This window comes from Callorhinus ursinus, unplaced genomic scaffold (genome assembly GCF_003265705.2).
Source record: "Callorhinus ursinus isolate GAN/ISIS: 27379988/994484 unplaced genomic scaffold, GSC_fseal_2.0 scaffold7, whole genome shotgun sequence".
Taxonomy (NCBI): domain Eukaryota; kingdom Metazoa; phylum Chordata; class Mammalia; order Carnivora; family Otariidae; genus Callorhinus; species Callorhinus ursinus.
Window position 1 is genome coordinate 49002185 of NW_027397069.1, and position 17808 is coordinate 49019992.

General features: G+C 41.6%; 1 protein-coding gene across 1 annotated transcript in view; it reads right to left on the reverse strand.

The window, feature by feature from the left end:
• ENOX1 (ecto-NOX disulfide-thiol exchanger 1) overlaps nt 1–17808 on the reverse strand; it is a 554859-nt gene that overhangs the window by 11749 nt on the left and 525302 nt on the right. Inside the window, exon 16 of the mRNA XM_073894310.1 lies at nt 10067–10169. Within this exon, the coding sequence (XP_073750411.1) occupies nt 10067–10169 (103 nt within the window). The remainder of the gene's footprint in view (nt 1–10066; nt 10170–17808) is intronic.

The following is a 17808-nucleotide window of genomic DNA, read 5'->3' on the forward strand; positions in this document are numbered from 1 at the left end:
TCTGAGGATAAGCCCTCACATTGTTTATTGGGCAACTTTGATGCTTGACAGCCAAAGGTCAAAGGAAAGACACACACTTGTCTGACATGCAAGGGCAGGCCCTCAAGGAGCACATCGTTCTTGTACGAGGTCATTCTGGGAATTGCAGGGTGACCCTGGGTTGATCTGGGACAGGGTCTCGTGGCCTCCTGATCTCCTGTGTGATGCTTGGGATGCTCTGGGATGACTGTCAGTGTTTCAAGGAAAGCTCCCAGTTGAGCCTTGGTCTGAGGACGGAGAACTGAAGGGTCTAGTCCTCGCTCTCAAAGACCTGTCCTCAGAACACTGCTTGTATGAGGTTTATACTGGTTAACAGAGAAATGAGGAAGATGGAAATAATTCATTATTTCTCCATAATGCCAAAACCTTAGTTTTCAGAGACTGACCCTGTTTTTCTTGAGATATAAAGAAGTACCATTTTATTCTGAGATTGTTCTTCCTTTTTTGCTAAAATGCCCTTTGATGAAATAATGGCCATGGTAAAAGGTACTAATGGTAGTTTTAATATTTTTAAGTGGCAAACAGCTATTTTAATATACTTAAGTGTTTTGTACCCCTCTTACCACTTTATCTGTTAGTTTATATTTTAATATTATAGACCTGGCAACTACTTCCCTGTGTCTTTGAAATTCTCAAATCCGGTGAGGTGGCACCGTAAGTGATTCTGTTACTAATGAGTTAAAACATAGAAGCTCATGAAGGACTTACTTTAAAAATCTAAGTTAGAAGTATTTAAACAATAACACATATTTGCATTTATTAAGTGGGAGACAGGGGGCAGAATTCTTAAGGGGAAAGTCCTATTGCAGGATGGTGAATGGGGTTCTCCCTGCTGTCCCAGGCTGAGGACAAGTGGTGCTACGTCCACTAGTTTCCACAGGGAGCCTCCAACAAATGGTAGGCGGAACCCCCCCCCATTAGAGGACAAGGGGAAGAATGAGTAGTCACCCCTGGTGACTTTGTGAGAAGGCCAGGGCGTGCCTTTCTTCTGGCACACAGGTTCTCCCAGGCAGGGAGGGGGCGCTCCAAGAGAGTGGCTCCTAGAGCCAGGAGGGGTGCTGCAAGACAGGGACAGTAGTCCCTTCCTTGGTTGGACATTGGCTTAGGCAGCAGACTGACTGATCAGCCTTCGGGGTGACAAGGATGTGTGTGTTTCCCATGGGGCGCAGGGGCATCTTAGAAGGCAGAGAGGTTTGAGCAGAGAGGTTATGAGTAAACTACCCCAAGGGCACCAGCAAATAGAGAAAGACATTCTTCATATTAAAATCTCTACTGCACAGAGACTCCTCACCATCTCCTAGATAACCTACAGCTTCTCCTATAAATACCCATAGGAGTGTGATGTGAAGTTAAATGTCTTCGGTAGAATAAATAGAATGAGTCAGAAAAGGATTGGGGTGGGGGGTTTGGGGAAGAGGTTGATAACTTTTGGCCTAGGAGATGAAGTGCTGAAAGAGGAAATTTAGGGATACCAGTAATGAGAGGACCCGGAAAGGCTGCTCTTATTGCCTCTGTGAGGTTGGCAGCCCTCTGTGTACACGCTCCCTCACTGGTTACTCTCCGAGCCTCAGGCCCAGCATTGGGTCTGTGCCCCCAGGGAACTCTGCCCTGACACAGTCTGTGCGTGTTCTGGTTCAGGATTGGGAATAGTTTACATTTACAATAAATGTGTATTGAATGAATTTATCTTCTAGAAATAAGACCAGCTAGTATACTTGCTTAACAATTTCTACTGTTCTATAAATAAATGGGGATAAATAAGAACCTTAAAAATTGCACAGGACTAACCAGTGATGTGTAGTAGTCTTTCAAAAATCAGGTAACTTTGAGGCATTATTCACTGGTAATTCCTGCCCTTAACTCATCCACTTTATGGATTCAGGACAGAGCAACCTGAATGTTTTGGGCATGGAAACTTTACTGAAACTCTTTTGCTCATAAAAGTAAAAAGAAAATGCTTATATGATTTCTATATATTTTTCTAAAATCAGATTAGAAATCCTGACCTAGACGTGAGTATCTTCCCTTAGGTAGGAGGGTATTCAGAACCATCACTGTGGTAGCTGATATTAATAAGCCATTAGCTTTTCTTTAAGAAAATTGAGCAATTGCCACTAGATCCATTTGGGGCCAAAGTATGTAGTTAAAGGTTTTTTATTTATTTTTATTTTTATTTATTTGACAGAGAACACAAGCACAAGTGGGGTGGGGGGCGGCGCGTGGCAGAGGCAGAGGAAGCAGCAGGAAGCAGGGAGCCCGAGGCGCGGCTCCATCCCAGGACCCTGGGATCGTGACCTGAGCCGAAGGCAGACGCTTAACGACTGAGCCGCCCAAGTGCCCCCAAAGTAGTAGTTAAATAAAGGCTTCCAAAGCTTTCCCTATGGATGGCAACTAAGCTCTTCGGTATTGCCAGAGATAGAGCAGAAACGGGAAACAACAGTCACAGTCTCCCAAGTACTGCGCCCCTCCTCTTCCCTCCCCGCACCCCTGCCGCTGCCCGTCACAGTGTCCTCACAGAAGCATTAGTCATGGCAGCTGAGAAAATGTAGTTTCTAAGCCCTGGCTTTGGGTTGGATTCATGGGCGGGGTGAGGTGGGCTTCCTGAATAATCAACTAAAGCCTCTTTGTAGCTCCTTTAAGAGAACAGGGCTATTTCCTGAGAATGGAAAGAAGGACAGGTGTAGCTCATAATCTAATGAGCAGCGCTGCAAACCCAGAAACTGCGGACTATTTTATGGTCCTCTGGGAGGGGCCTAAAAGCTTGGTCAAAAACACACCAGCAACTGAGGGTGGAGAACTTAGCTGTAACTGGGCTGGTGGGTCTCCAAAGGGATCGACTCAATCATTGGTCTTGGCTGTTTCCATGGAGAAGCAGAAGTCTCCATATTTAAGGATAGGTCTCCCAACCAGGAAAACACAAGGGTAAGTAGCTAATTTAAGAAAATAAAAAGAGGAATAGAGGAGGCTGTCCATACTCTTGAGCTTTAAAGCTGCATATTTCAGGGCCTTAAAAACTGCTTTAGAAAGACATACATATAGACAGACCAGCTCTGTGCAACCCGTGGCAAGCCCCTCATTAGGAAGGCCCATTTAAACAGGCATGTAAAAAAGCATTTTGAGCTTTCTCCATCAAAATCATTGAGTTTATTCCCCTTTTTAGTCCTAAGACCAAAGAAGCAGCAGCATTTAAATTAGCTAGATAGTGCTAGATTTTTACTGCTTCATTCACTCTTCTTTAAGCATTTCCTTAGCAGCAGGTAGGTGCTGGGGACATAGCACTGCACAAGACAGACAAGGTTCCTGCTCTGGGGGAATTTATATTCTAGGTAAGTTACAGAGGTAAACACAAAGATTAAAAATAAAGGAAATATTTTCAGGTAGTGGCAAACAGAGTGAAGAAAACGCAACAGGCTCAAGCTTGGTGGAGTGCTATTTTATACCGGAAAGTGGAGTGAAGGTAGATTTTCCTGTGTCAGATGGGAAGGAGCCAGCCACAGACAGCCTGGGGAAAGATTATTCCAGGTACAGTCAACGGAATGTGCAAAAGACTTGAGGTGGAAATGAGCTGGCCAGAACAAACTTGGCTGGAGAGGGGTACAGCATGCATTTTGGAGGTAGGTAGGGAGCCAGACCACTTAGGGCCCTGTATGACAGATTAAGGGGTGTGGATTAAATTCTAAATACAGCAGGGAGCCAACATTAGAGTTCTAAGTAGGGGCATGATGTGATCTGAATTATGGTTTAAAAATTTCATTCAAACTGCTGTTTGGTGGATAGATGAAAAGGAAACTGGGAGGCCATTCAGAAGTGTCTGAACAAAACCTGAACTGAAGTGGTAAGGAGTGATCTGGACCAAAGAGTAGTGGGCATTGAAGGTGGAGCTGGTGGAACGCATGCGAGTGGTAAAAGGCTCGGGAGGAGGAGTCCTCGGTATTTGGCTTGAGCAACTGGGTGGTAGCATTTTCTCGGCTCGGAATACTAGGGGAAGAGCATGTTAGGGCAGAGAAAAGGGGGAATCCAGCATTCCGTTTTGGCTTTTTAAAATTTGAGATGTCCATTAGCATCTAAATGGAGATACCAAACGGCAGTTGGAGATGGTATAAATTTGGGAGTCGGTGGCCACCAAAAGGGACTCGACGCCAAAGTGTACTGTTCATTGAGATTATGCAGGTAGAGAAGAGTCCTCAAGACTGAACCCCGAAGAAGCCCAAAATTTAGAGGTTAGACTGAGGAAAACTCATCAAAGGGATCTGAGCGGGAGCGATCAGTAAAAAAGAATGGTGGCGTGACAGCCGAGAGGCGGCATTTCTGCTCAAATGTGAGGGGCCCACTGTGTGAGGTGCACGTGACAAACAGAGGGCGTTGGCACACTGGCAACGTGACGTTCTCTGGTCACGCTGACAGAGCGGCTTCAGTGTGAGGGTGCCAGCCATCCTGGAGTGGCCGGGGAGGGAGTGGAGGCTGTGAGTGTAGACAGGGCTGTGGAGAATTCTGCTTGGATGGGGAGCAGGGAGATGGGCTATTGGCATCAAGACAAGTTTTCCTTTTCTTTTGTTTTCAAGGTATGCGATAGTAGAGCTTGTGTTCATATGCTGAGGGTCTGAGCATCTGCTTCCTTGTAACATCACTGCCTAAGGGGCAGTGCAGCTTTCCTGATGGTGCTCACAGATTACAGAGTAGTGAGGTGAAGAAGACCATCTAATCAGACCTCCTAACTTTATTCAGTATGAGGAATTAGATCCACAGTGGATCAGGGATTTGCCCAGTGAATCCAGTGCCTCCATCTGCCAGTACTCAGAATGGGCCTCTCTTGCTGAGGGCCGTTCAGAGATTATCAGGTACTGGGGTTTGTCACGGGCAAATCCGCCCCACTCCCATCTTTTTCTCTGATGGAGTCCTATTTTAAAAAGTTTACTGGTTACCTGTTGAGAACGAAATATCAGTTTATACATTCATTTTGGTCAGATGGAATCCTACCAGAATAGACTCCCCTTCCTCAGGCTGCTTGGGGTTTCACTCCAAGTCCTGGCTGAGATTGGCTTTCCCTACATTCACACTGGCTGATGGTCTCCTGGGAACTTCAGAAAACCCTGAGGCCTGGCAGCTTGCTGGGGGGAGAGGGCTTCCCAGGGAGTTCTAGGAACCTCAGCTCTGCAGAGGAACAGCTGTGTCTCTAGATGGTTCTATCTTGCTGACAGCCAACAGAGGCCTGACCAGAAGCCAGCCTGAAATGTTCTTGCCTCTTGTTGCAGCCTACAAGGCTTCATGGACACTGAACCTGAGAGGCAGCCAGGAGCATGCCCTGTGAAATCTGGGTTTCCCACTAAAGCCACGAGCCTACAGTTTCCTGTGAATAGCTGCTGAACGCTAGAGTGTTTATGGGAGCTGGGGAGAGGCAAGGCTGTGAGCGAGTGCTAGAAGGCAGACCCAACACTGTAACTGCTCTCGTGCTTCTCAGTGCGCTGGGATTCTAAAAAGCTTTAATTTTCCAAAAAGCAGTTTGTTCCACTTATCTGGTGAGTACCATACTTGATCTTGTACAGTTTTTTTTTTTTTAATTTAAAGAAAAAATTTAAAAATGTCTGTCAGTCTTATTTTAACTAACCCCCTGAGACTATATGTGGTCCCTTCAGTACTTTGTTCCTTGTGTCTGAAATGGCCTTGACAACTCCCTTATCTCTTTGGAGAAACTATTCTTCCTTTAGGACTCATTTGACCGTGCTTTCTTCTAACAAACCATCTGTAGTGTAAGTAGCCCTTTCTTGGGTTTCTGATTTTAGTACAAACCATATTTCGTCATTAACTGCTTCCTTTCTCACTAGTCTATGAACTTCTTGAGGGAAGAGATCACCTGATGACTACCGTCGGTGACCACAGGTTCGGGCATATGATAGGCGAGTAGTTCTCAGAACAATGGTCCCATTAGTGCCTGTTTGACTATCACCTTGGATGTCAGTTTTAGAATAAACACAATCTGTGTGTGGGGGGTGAGGGGCAGAGAGTCTACCTTTTTAACAGGCTGCCCAGATGATTCCTTTCCACAATGAAGGCTGGTAATTTTTATAGTAGGCTCTTGACAAATGTTTGTTGATTTATTGATATGGACATTTGTGTCTTGGAAACAAGATTTAGGTCAATGACTCATTCCTTATGGTCAGCTTTCAGAGAAGCACATATTTCCCAGATTACTTTGTTCAGGTGCAGCCTAAATATAGCCTCAACTCCTTTCACTGAAAACACCAAAACGTCACCATTTAACCTTCTTTAAAAGTGTATTTCTCTATAGTCCATTCATCTGCTTCCTAACACCTATGTATTAGGGGGAACGTTTCTGTTCAGATAGACTGGTTGTGCACAGATGCATGAACTGGTGGTAGTGATGGAGATGGGGCGGGGCGGGGGGGGCGTTGACGGGAAGCAGCGTCGTGGTTCCCTGTAATATGTATGTCCTGATCTGCAGAAGGGTCAGAGTCAGGGTGATCTGTAAAGAAGCTTGTCTTATCATTAAGAATTTGCAGAGGGTTTTCAGGGGTCTGGGGAAGTTCTGAAGCACAGATACTTTATAAAACAGTTGTTGAGAAGGTTTTGACTATATCTGGATGGGATTTGGAGTGATGACTAGCATTGACAGGGTGCCAATCAGGGCTGTTAGGATTGGAAATCTACTTTATTAGAATCATTTAAAAAGAAAGAGAAGGTGGAGTGATCAGACCCAGAGTTACACTGTTGGCATCTCTTCTGAGCTATTTGCCTATCAATAAAAATTCTTTTGATCCATTCTTCATAATAATAGCTAGTGGTTTCCAAAGCTTTGGTACTAAATCAAAAGTATTGTCTCATTCTATCCCATATAAGGTCAGTACATGCCAAATCCAATGTGCAGGCCAAATGTGAAGAGGACTAGGAGTTCGGGCTTAGATGCTAGGCAACATCAGGCTGACCTAATGTGTAGCTACCATGGAGTTGTGAGCTATAAAATAGTCCCCTGTATTGCCCTCCATAATCATGTAATTCTGTTAGGTCTAATTACATGTTAACCTGTCTTTACAAGGATTGATTATAAAATAATCCAGAAATCATAATAATAAAGTCCTTTCCAAGGGCCCGTCTTTTTAGCTGAGTTGGAATATAGCACTTGGTCCCCGTTAATTGTCAAGCAGAAAATTTAGCAGAATGGTTGAACTCGCAAGGGACTCAGAATCCAAATCTGCAAAACTCCAAATAATGTCAATGAAATCCCACTGATCTTCTGTTATGTATCTACCTTATATCTTGAAGACTCCAGTTTTATAAAAAGGACATGAGAAAGAATACATACTTTTGCCCAGCTAGATTAGTGTCACAAATAATCACAAATAATTAGTATTACTTGTTGTTTAGGAAGTTCTAGCCTCAGTTTTATGTTCTCTATATATGGAATCTATTTGAATAGCTTATTTCTCACTCCCTGCTTCTCTTCCAGGAAATCCAGATTTATGCCACTGTGCATTTTTATATAACATTTGTGTATCCCAAGAGGGTGTTATCTGAATATATTTGCATATACTATAGGTACCCAGATGTGATAAAGATTTTGCTAATAAGTATTTCCAATTCAAGGGAGATTTTTGCTATGCTCCTGGCTTTCTTAGGCTGACTTGGAGCAGGCCCACTATACCCTATATCTATATAGGTTTAATTATTCCATGGGAAGATTCTGGGGAGACTGCAAAGAGTATCCCCGACCTCTCCAGATAGATAAGAAGTCCAGGGGGCTCCCAGAATCATTCTACCAAGTGTTCTTCAGAAAAGAGTATCCGCAGCACCAGAAACTCCTTTCTCTGTCTAGCCTGATCCAAAGCAGTTTGGAATCCATATTCTGTCATTCTGTCCCTGTCACAACATTTAACTAAATTCCAGAAGCTGCAGGAGAAGTCTTTTTGGTCTCAGCATTCAGGTTTCTACAAAATATGGATGGCCAAACTCACTTAGCAGAGAGGCACACTTACCGGCAGGATCCATTTTGCCAGTCTTAGAAACTCTTTTCTACCTTGTCATTCCTCTGGATGATTACTCTCTCTCTGATGGCAGAAGTATAAGTACCTCAGTATTTGGGGGGAGGGCGTGGGTGGGGAGCACATCTGTTTTAAAATTTCCATTAAGGTAGATTAAGATAAAATATCAAGGTAGAGAGGTAATGGAGAAATGAAGGGGAAAAAAAACCTCCCAAGTTTATTTTAATCAAAAACTTGAGTCTTTAGCCTCCCTTCTCATATATTGATCAAAAGAAGTGCCAAATGCTAATATTGGTAAACCAGTTCAAAAGACCAAAAGTGAGGGGAAAAATCCTGGAAAACAGAGTTGGTTGTGCCTGCTTCTTATTGAAGATTCCGACTAAATTTTTTCTTTCTAATACACTTTTGAATTTTCTAATACTAAAGACCTCAGCAGAGATAACTTGTTATAAATTATCTACTCCGATTAACCTGTGTTGTGTAAAGCAGATCATTTCTTAAATTTTGAGGTGGCTGATTGAAAAAAGTGTGTGTGTGTATGTATAGTAATTATTTAGGAGACATTGTAAGTGAACTCTGTTCTCCAGGCAGAACATACAAGGAGAACCAATCTTTATGAGAGGCATGAAATTTAAAAAATGGAGACTCACTCCCATTTTTTTAAGCTTCAAGTGGTCTGTATTGTTCATACCCCAAAATCATGGGGGAGATCACAACTTTGTCACACTGAGCAAAAGAGAAACAGTTGTCAGTGTTTGACACACTTTCCAATAGAAGAAAAATCCAGTTGCCAACTACATACAGGTTCATTTTGGGTTCCTGGAACTGATAACACATCAGCATGTCTTATGAAACTTGTGCATGGCATGTTATTACAGCTGTATATCATCAGAGAGAAAAAAAATAATTGGTTTTCCTTGGAGTATCTCTAAGTTGATGTCATATTCAATAACCCTGTAGTTGAAAAATCTATATATGATGGATGAAGTTTGGACTATCTTGAATTTAATTCCTCCTCTGCCAGCTTCTACAGGCCCTGGTGTACCTGTCATTTTGAGGTGAGTGCATGCATTATTTAGAAAATGTAACCAGGTGTTACTTCTGCCAGAATACCAACTATAGAAGAACAATTTGTCTCACATGTACAACAGCCTCATTCTTCACTCTTAACTGTGCCAAGGAGGAGCCAATTTAAACTTGGAACCCCACACCAGGGTCAGTGCCAAGGCATAGCTTGAATGAATGCTGTGCATCACAGAGTGAGGAGGACAACTTCTCCTTCTCTAGAGAGGACTTTGGAGACAGCCCTTAAACATACCAGCTTTTAAAGTGGAGTCCCAGGCATGTCACCAACATAACCTCATCAAGAACTCTTCCTTGTGAGAATAAGTACTACTTCTGGATCTGCTCATGAGGACTCTCAAAAAGAGACCAGTTAGAGCTTTGACTCTGGTCCAGACCACCCCCCGCCAAGAAAAATGCCAACCTAGATGTATTTTGTGGGGCAAATAAAGAACAGTAAATTTTTCCTTCCTTTCCCCTTCCTTTGTGGCCAGCTTGTTTTATTTATGTTGGTTAAATGGATCCAAACTTGGGCAGGGAAGCCTGGATTAGTCTAGCAGTGGTAGTCCAGATGTCCCTATATCATCAGCATTACAGGGATGACCTCAGGATGCAGCCTCTCTTGAGTCTGGGGACCTGGCTTGATTTGGAACTTTTGGACTGGATGCAACCTGGCCTTCAGTTGGAAGCTATGTGTCCAAATTTTGGAATTCAGATTTGTAACATGTGAGATGCAAATTAATCCGTAGTCTTGTAATCAGTTTTATGTTGTACAGCCAACTAATATACATGGTTACAAAAGAGCAAAACCCCTTAGTTTGTCCCTAATTTGAAATGTAAGTATAATATAATCTTGACGAAGTTAATCTCACTTCTGACCAGAAAGCAAAGCTGTTTCAATTGTTAACAGGTTGGAGGTGAATTATTTTAATATTATTGAAGACAAAGGATGAGGAAAACAATTTCCTTACCAATTAGCAGAGCTTCTTTCTCTGATTTTAAGCCTTGGCTTCTTTTTTCAATATTGTTCTCTCGGTCTTGGTTGACCAAGGCGACTGTCAACACATTGATTTCCTGAGGTTAAAAAACAAAAACCATATAGGCATGCATGTAGATTTTGTGCATTTCAATAAAAGCCACCAGGTCTTTATTAAAAAGAGGTCATCACTTCCATTTGTAATTGAATATCAGCTTTTATAAGTAATTGGTCTATGTGCCCAACAATAGAAAAGTAATACTAAAACTTAGGTTCCTAGCTACTACTCCCAGCAAACCAGGTAACTGCAAAAGTGGCAAATTTGGCATAAATTATTTTAGGTTTTTGTCCATGTTTTGATTAAGCTCTGTTAGCAAAAACAATTTGATTGTAGCTACTTTAACATGTTTTTATTTCAAATATAAAAAACTTCCCCCAAAGCATGTACAAACTGATTTATATATCTATGCTAGTAACTTGTATGAGTGTGTGGGGAAATAGGGCCTATTTGGAAGGTGAGATAGGATTGTTATTAGAAGTGTTTATGGTGAATGAGTATATGTCCTTATACACAACTGCGAAAGGTAGATAAAGGGTGAGAAATTCCTTTCTTTGGAAACTAAAAATGAAGAATTGTACAACAAACCAATAACATGTGGAACACTGAAGTTGAACTATTTTTAGTTCTTTCTATGGTCTTTTTTATTTAGAAACAGAGAAAAACATTTAACTCATTCTCCCAGACTTGTATAAGGACTCAAAATGGAGAATGATTTAATAGAAAATCAAATGTAATGATCAGAGATGTTCATATATGGGTTAGAATCATTAGGGTAGTTGAGTTTTGGAGGAAAATTTCTCACTGAAAGATAGGTCTCAAAGAAGGATGAGCATATTGAGCAAAGAGTTAAGGATACTCCATTAGATGATGCCACAAGTCTAGAGGTTAGTAGGGAGGGACAAAGGAGAACTTAGAAGGTCTGGGCAAAAGATTTGGCAGGTGTTACCAGGACTGGAACTGGTTATAGATATCGATCTCGTTAATACAAATCAATAAAATTGGCCAGATAAAAGAATATAGGAAATTGTTGGGAACATGTTGAGCATGTAAAGAGCACAAAGCCCCTCTGAAGTCATTCAAATAAAAGAAAAAAATAAAAACATCAGTGTACGTCAATCACAAAAGTTCTACAAGCTGAATTTTAAACTACGAGCTGCTCCTTTGTAGATCAGGGGTAATGACAAATTGCCAGGAAAGAAGGCTCTGCTAAGAAATTGCAATTGGCAATATTTGGTGAGCGTTTTGGAGGTTCCTCTAAAGGTCAGTCTTACCTGCTGAAGACAGAGTAAGGGGTGAAGATGGGTATAAGGTAAGGAATTAAGGGAATCACAGTGATGTGATAATAGACCAGAGGAAGATGCTGGTTGGCTAAGAGGGTACCAGTGAGGCCTGAGGCTGATAGCAGTAGTGTGCCCATGAGGACAGGGGTCAGAAAGGGTTTAAGGAATGGTCCATAGCAATGCTGGAGCCGGCTGGACATAAAAGACCATTAGAGATGAAAGATGCTCTTACACTTCCAAAAAGGGATCTTGGGAACCAGCCCCAGGAGAAACACAATCCAGAATTTTAAAACCAAATAAACCCAATGATTTATGTAGATGAATTCAGAAGTTACAGGAAAGGTATAGGAATTCCCTCTGTGATGAAATACCAGATGGATGTATTTTAAGGGCTAGAAGAGGTCTAGGAGGAAAGAGATGGAAAGATATTACCTAGGATGATGATGGTATCATTCAAGAAATAACGAACCCAAAAAAGGGTGATCTGGGGTGGGGAAGAGCAAGATGGCAGAGGAGTAGGAGACCTAAATTTCGTCTGGTTCCAGGAATTCAGCTAGATAGGTAATGGTTCAAACCATTCTGAACACCTATGAACTCAACAGGAGATCAAAGAAAATAGCAGCAACTCTCTGAACAGAAAAGTGACCACTTTCTGGAAGGTAGGATGTGCAGAGAAGTGAATCCGAGGCGATATTCGGGAGGATAGATGGCGGGGGAGGGGGCCTCCGTCAGCCGCTACCGGCAAGTGATAGAGCAATGGGGCACAAAGTCAGAACTTTTAGAAGTCAGCTCCACTAAGGGATGTTGCTCCAGTGGCTAAGCAGGGGGTGGAACCCTTGCTGGGACAGTGTGGTCTCAGGGTCACAGAAAGACCGGGGGTGCCTGAGTGCGACAGAGCTCCCAGGTATAGGAGCAGGGAAGCCGGCTGCAGAGACAGAACCGAGGAGCAGGCTCTCAGCTCGGGGTGGCCATAAACTGTGATCCGCGGCACAGTCCGGCCACTGCTCTTCCAGCAGGGACCCAACAAGTGGCAGATCCAGGGAGACTCTCCCTCCCCCAGGAGGAGTGGCACGGGAGCACACGGCAGGGATCTGCTGGATTTGGAGACTCCACACGGGATCGTGTGCCAGAGATAGATCACAGGCCGGGTGAGTGTGGCTGGAGACCGGGGAGATGGGAGTGACTGCTTTTCTCTGGGGGCGCACTGAGGAGTGGGGCCCCGAGTTCTCGGCTCCTCCGGGATGGAGACTGGGAGGCCGCCGTTTTCACTCTCGTCCTCCAAAGCTATATGGAAAGCTTGCAGGGAACAAAAGCTCCTGAGAGCAAACCCGAGCAGATTACTTAGTCCAGACCTGGCAAGGGCGGGGCAATTCTGCCTCCAGCAAAGACATTTGGGAACCATGGGAACAGGCCCCTCCCCCAGAAGATCAGCAAGAACAGCCCACCAAGACCAAGTTTACCAATCAATGAGAATGGCAGAACTCCAGCACTAGGGGAATACAGGACATAGAATTCATGGCTTTGTCCCCCATGATTCTTTAGTTTTTCAAAGTTAATTTTTTTAATTTTCTATTTTTATTGAATTTTTCTTTTTCCCTTTTTCAACCAACCTCTTATCAATTCCTTTTTCTAAAATCTTTAATTTTCATTTTTAGAGTGATATCCTATCCCTTCATTGTATTTAACCTTATACACACACACACACACACACACACACACACACACACACACACACACACACACACACACACAAGCTTTTCTCTCTTTAAAATTTTGGGATACAGTTTCTTCTGACCAAAATATACCCTAAATCTCTATTGTATGGCTTTGTTCTACTTTCCTGTCTGATCACAATTTTTTTTCCCAACCAATTTATCAATTCCTTTTTAAAAATCTTTTTTACTTTTCATCTTTACAGTCATAGTCCATATCTTCATTGTACTTATCCTTATTTTTGTATATATATGTCTTTCTTTAAAAAATTTGGGAGGCAGTTTCTTCGAACAGACCAAAATACACCCAAAATCTAGTGTGTGGCTCTGTTCTATTCACCAGCCTGATGATATTCTTTTTTACTTTTTTCCCTTTCTTTCCCCCCCATTCATCCATTTTCTTCTGGACAAAATGACAAGATGGAAAAACTCACCTCAAGAAAAAGAACAAGAGGCAGTACAGACTGCCAGGGACCTAATCAATACGGACATTAGAACGGTGTCGGAACTAGAGTTCAGAATGATGATTTTAAAGATACTACCTGGGCTTGAAAAAAGCATAGAAGATACTAGAAAATCCCTTTCTGGAAAAAAAAAAAAGAACTAAAAATCTAACCAAGTCAAAATCAAAAAGGCTATTAATGAGGTGCAATCAAAAGTGGAGGCTCTAACTGCTAGGATAAATAAGGCAGAAGAGAGAATTAGTGATATAGAAGACCAAATGATGGAGAATAAAGGAGCTGAGAAAAAGAGAAACTACTGGATCACGAGGGCAGAATTCGAAAGAAATGATACCATAAAGTGAAATATTAGAATAATTGGGATCCCAGAAGAAGAAGAAAGAGAGAAGGAGGGGCAGAAGGTATATTGGAGCAAATTATAGTGGAGAACTTTTTTAATTTGGGGAAGGAAACAGGCATCAAAATCAGGAGGCATAGAGAACCCCCCTCAAAATCAATAAAAATAGGTCAACACCCTGACATCTAATGGTAAAACTTACAAATCTCAGAGACAAAGAGAAAATCCTGAAAGAAGCTCGGGGAAAAGAGGTCTGTAACCTATAATGGTAGAAACATTAAATTGGCAACAGACCTATCCACAGAGACCTGGCAGGCCAGCAAGGACTGGCATGATATATTCAGACCACTAAATGAGAAAAATATGCAGGCAAGAATACTATATCCAGCTAGGCTATCACTGAAAACAGGAGAGAGAAAAAGCTTCTAGGACAGACAAAAACGAAAAGAATTTGCAAACACCAAACCAGCCCTACAAGAAATATTGAAAGGGTTCCTCTAAGCAAAGAGAGAACTTAAAAGTAACATAGACCAGAAAGGAACAGAGACAATATACAGTAACAGTCACTTTACGGGCAATACAATGGCTCTAAATTCATATCTTTCAATAGTTACCCTGAATGTAAGTGGTCTAAATTCCCCAATCAAAAGACACAGGGTATCAGATTGGATAAAAAAACAAGACCCATCGATATGCTGTCTCCAAGAGACTCATTATAGACCCAAAGACACCTCCAGATTGAAAGTGAGGGGGTGGAAAATTATTTACCATGCTAATGGCCATCAAAAGAAAGCTGGGGTGGCAATCCTTATATCAGACAAATTAGATTTTAAGCCAAAGGCTATAATAAGAGGTGACGAAGGACACTATATCCTACTTAAACAGTCTATCCAACAAGATCTAACAATTACAAATATCCATGCCCTTAACATGGGAGCAGCCAATTATATAAGCCAATTAATAACAACATCAAAGAAACACATTGACAATAATACAGTAATAGTAGGGGACTTTAACAGCCCCTCACTGAAATGGACAGATCATCTAAGCAAAAGATCAACAAGGAAATAAAGGCTTTAAATGATACACTGGACCAGATGGACTTCACAGATATATTCAGAACATTCCATCCCAAAGCAACAGAATACACATTCTTCTCTAGTGCCCATGGAACATTCTCCAGAATTGATCACATCCTAGGTCACAAATCAGGTCTCAACCAGTACCAAAAGATCAGGATCATTCCCTGCATATTTTCAGACCACAGTGCTTTGAAACTAGAACTCAATCACAAGAGGAAAGTCGGAAAGAACTCAAATACTTGGAGGCTAAAAAGCATCCTACTAAAGAATGAATGGGTCAACCAGGACATTAAAGAAGAATTGAAAAAATTCATGGAAACAAATGAAAATGAAAACACATCTGTTCAAAATCTTTAGGGTGCAGTGAAGGCAGTCCTAAGAGGAAAGTACATAGCAATACAAGCCTTTCTCAAGAAACAAATACACAACCTAACCCTACAGCTAAGGGAGCAGGAGAAAGAACAGCAAATAAAGCCTAAACCCAGTAGAAGAAGAGAAATAATAAGGTTCAGAGCAGAAATCAATGAAACAGAAACCAAAAAAAGAGTAGAACAGATCAATGAAACTAGGAGCTGGTTCTTTAAGAGAATTAATAAGATTGATAAACCTCTGGCCAGACTTATCAAAAGAAAAGAGAAAGGACCCAAATAAATAAAATCATGAACGAAAGAGGAGAGATCACAACCAACACCAAAGAAATACAAACAATTATAAGAACATATTATGAGTAACTAAATGCCAGCAAATTAGATAATCTGGAAGAAATGGATGCATTCCTAGAGAAGTATAAACTACCAAAACTGAACCAGGAAGAAATAGAAATCCTGAACAGACCCATGACCAGTAAGGAAATTGAAGCAGTAATCAAAAATCTCCCAACAAACAAGAGCCCAGGGCCAGATGGCTTCCCAGGGGAATTCTACCAAACATTTAAAGAAGAATTAATACCTATTCTTCTGAAACTGTTCCAAAAAATAGAAATGGAAGGAAAACTTCCAAACTTATTTTATGAGGCCAGCATTACCTTGATCCCAAAACCAGACAAAGACCCCATCAAAAAGAATTACAGACCAATGTTCCTGATGAACATGGATGCAAAAATTCTCACCAAAATACTAGCCAACAGGATCCAACAGTACATTAAAAGGATTATTCACCATGACCAAGTGGGATTTATCCCTGGGCTGCAAGGTTGGTTCAACATCCGCAAACCAATCAATGTGATATAATACATTAATAAAAGAAAGAACAAGAACAATATGATCCTCTCAATAGATGCAGCAAAAGCATTTGACAAAGAACAGCATCCTTTCTTGATTAAAACTCTTCACAGTGTAGGGATAGACGGTACATACCTCAATATCATAAAAGCCATCTATGAAAAACCTAGAGCGAATATCATTCTCAATGGGGAAAAACGGAGAGCTTTCCCCCTAAGGTCAGGGATATGGCAGGGATGCCCACTATCACCACTGCTATTCAACATAGTACTAGAAGTCCTAGCCACAGCAATCAGACAACAAAAAGAAATCAAAGGCATCCGAATCGGCAAAGAAGAAGTCAAACTCTCACTCTTTGCAGATGGTATGATACTCTGTGTGGAAAACCCAAAAGACTCCACCCCAAAACTGCTAGAACTCATAACAGGAATTCAGTAAAGTGGCAGGATATAAAATCAATGCACAGATATCAGTTGCATTTCTATACACAAACGACAAGACAAAAGAAGGAGTCGATCCCATTTACAATTGCACCCAAAATCATAAAATACCTAGGAATAAATCTAACCAAAGAGGCAAAGGATCTGTACTCAGAAAACTGTAGAATACTCATGAAAGAAATTGAGGAAGACACAAAGAAATGGAAAAACGTTCCATGCTCATGGATTGGAAGTAGAAATATTGTGAAATGTCTATGCTACCTAGAGCAGTCTACACATTTAATGCAATCCCTATCAAAATACCATCAACTTTTTTCAAAGAAATGGAACAAATAATCCTAAAATTTGTATGCAACCAGAAAAGAACCCCGAATAGCCAGAGGAATCTTGAAAAAGAAAAGCAAAGCTGGTGGCATCACAGTTCTGGACTTGAAGCTCTATTACAAAGCTGTCATCATCAAGACAGTATGGTACTGGCACAAAAACAGACACATGGATCAATGGAACAGAGTAGAGAGCCCAGAAATGGACCCTCAACTCTATGGTCAACTAATCTTCAACAAAGCAGGAAAGAATGTCCAATGGAATAAAGACAGTCTCTTCAACAAATGGTGTTGGGAAAAATGGACAGCCACATGCAGAAAAATGAACCTAGACCATTTTCTTACACCACACACAAAAATAAACTCAAAATTGATGAAAGACCTAAATGTGAGACAGGAATCCTTCAAAATCTCTGAGGAGCACAGGCAGCAGCCTCTTCGACCTCAGCCATAGGAACTTCTTCCTAGAAACATTGCCAAAGGCAAGAAAAGCAAGGGCAAAAATGAACTATTAGGACTTCATCAAGATTAAAAGCTTTTGCACAGCAAAGGAAACAGTCAACAAAACCAAAAGACAACAAAAGAATGGGAAGAAGATATTTGCAAATGACATATCAGATAAAGGGCTAGTATCCAAAATCTAACTGAAAGTATATGGGACCACTAAGCCAGCCCTGGAAGAAATATTAAGGGGGGGTTCTATAAAGGGAGAAAGACCCCGAGTGATATAGAACAGAAATTTACAGAGACAATCTATAGAAACAAGGTCTTCACAGGCAACATGATGACAATAAATTCATATCTTTCAATAATCACTCTCA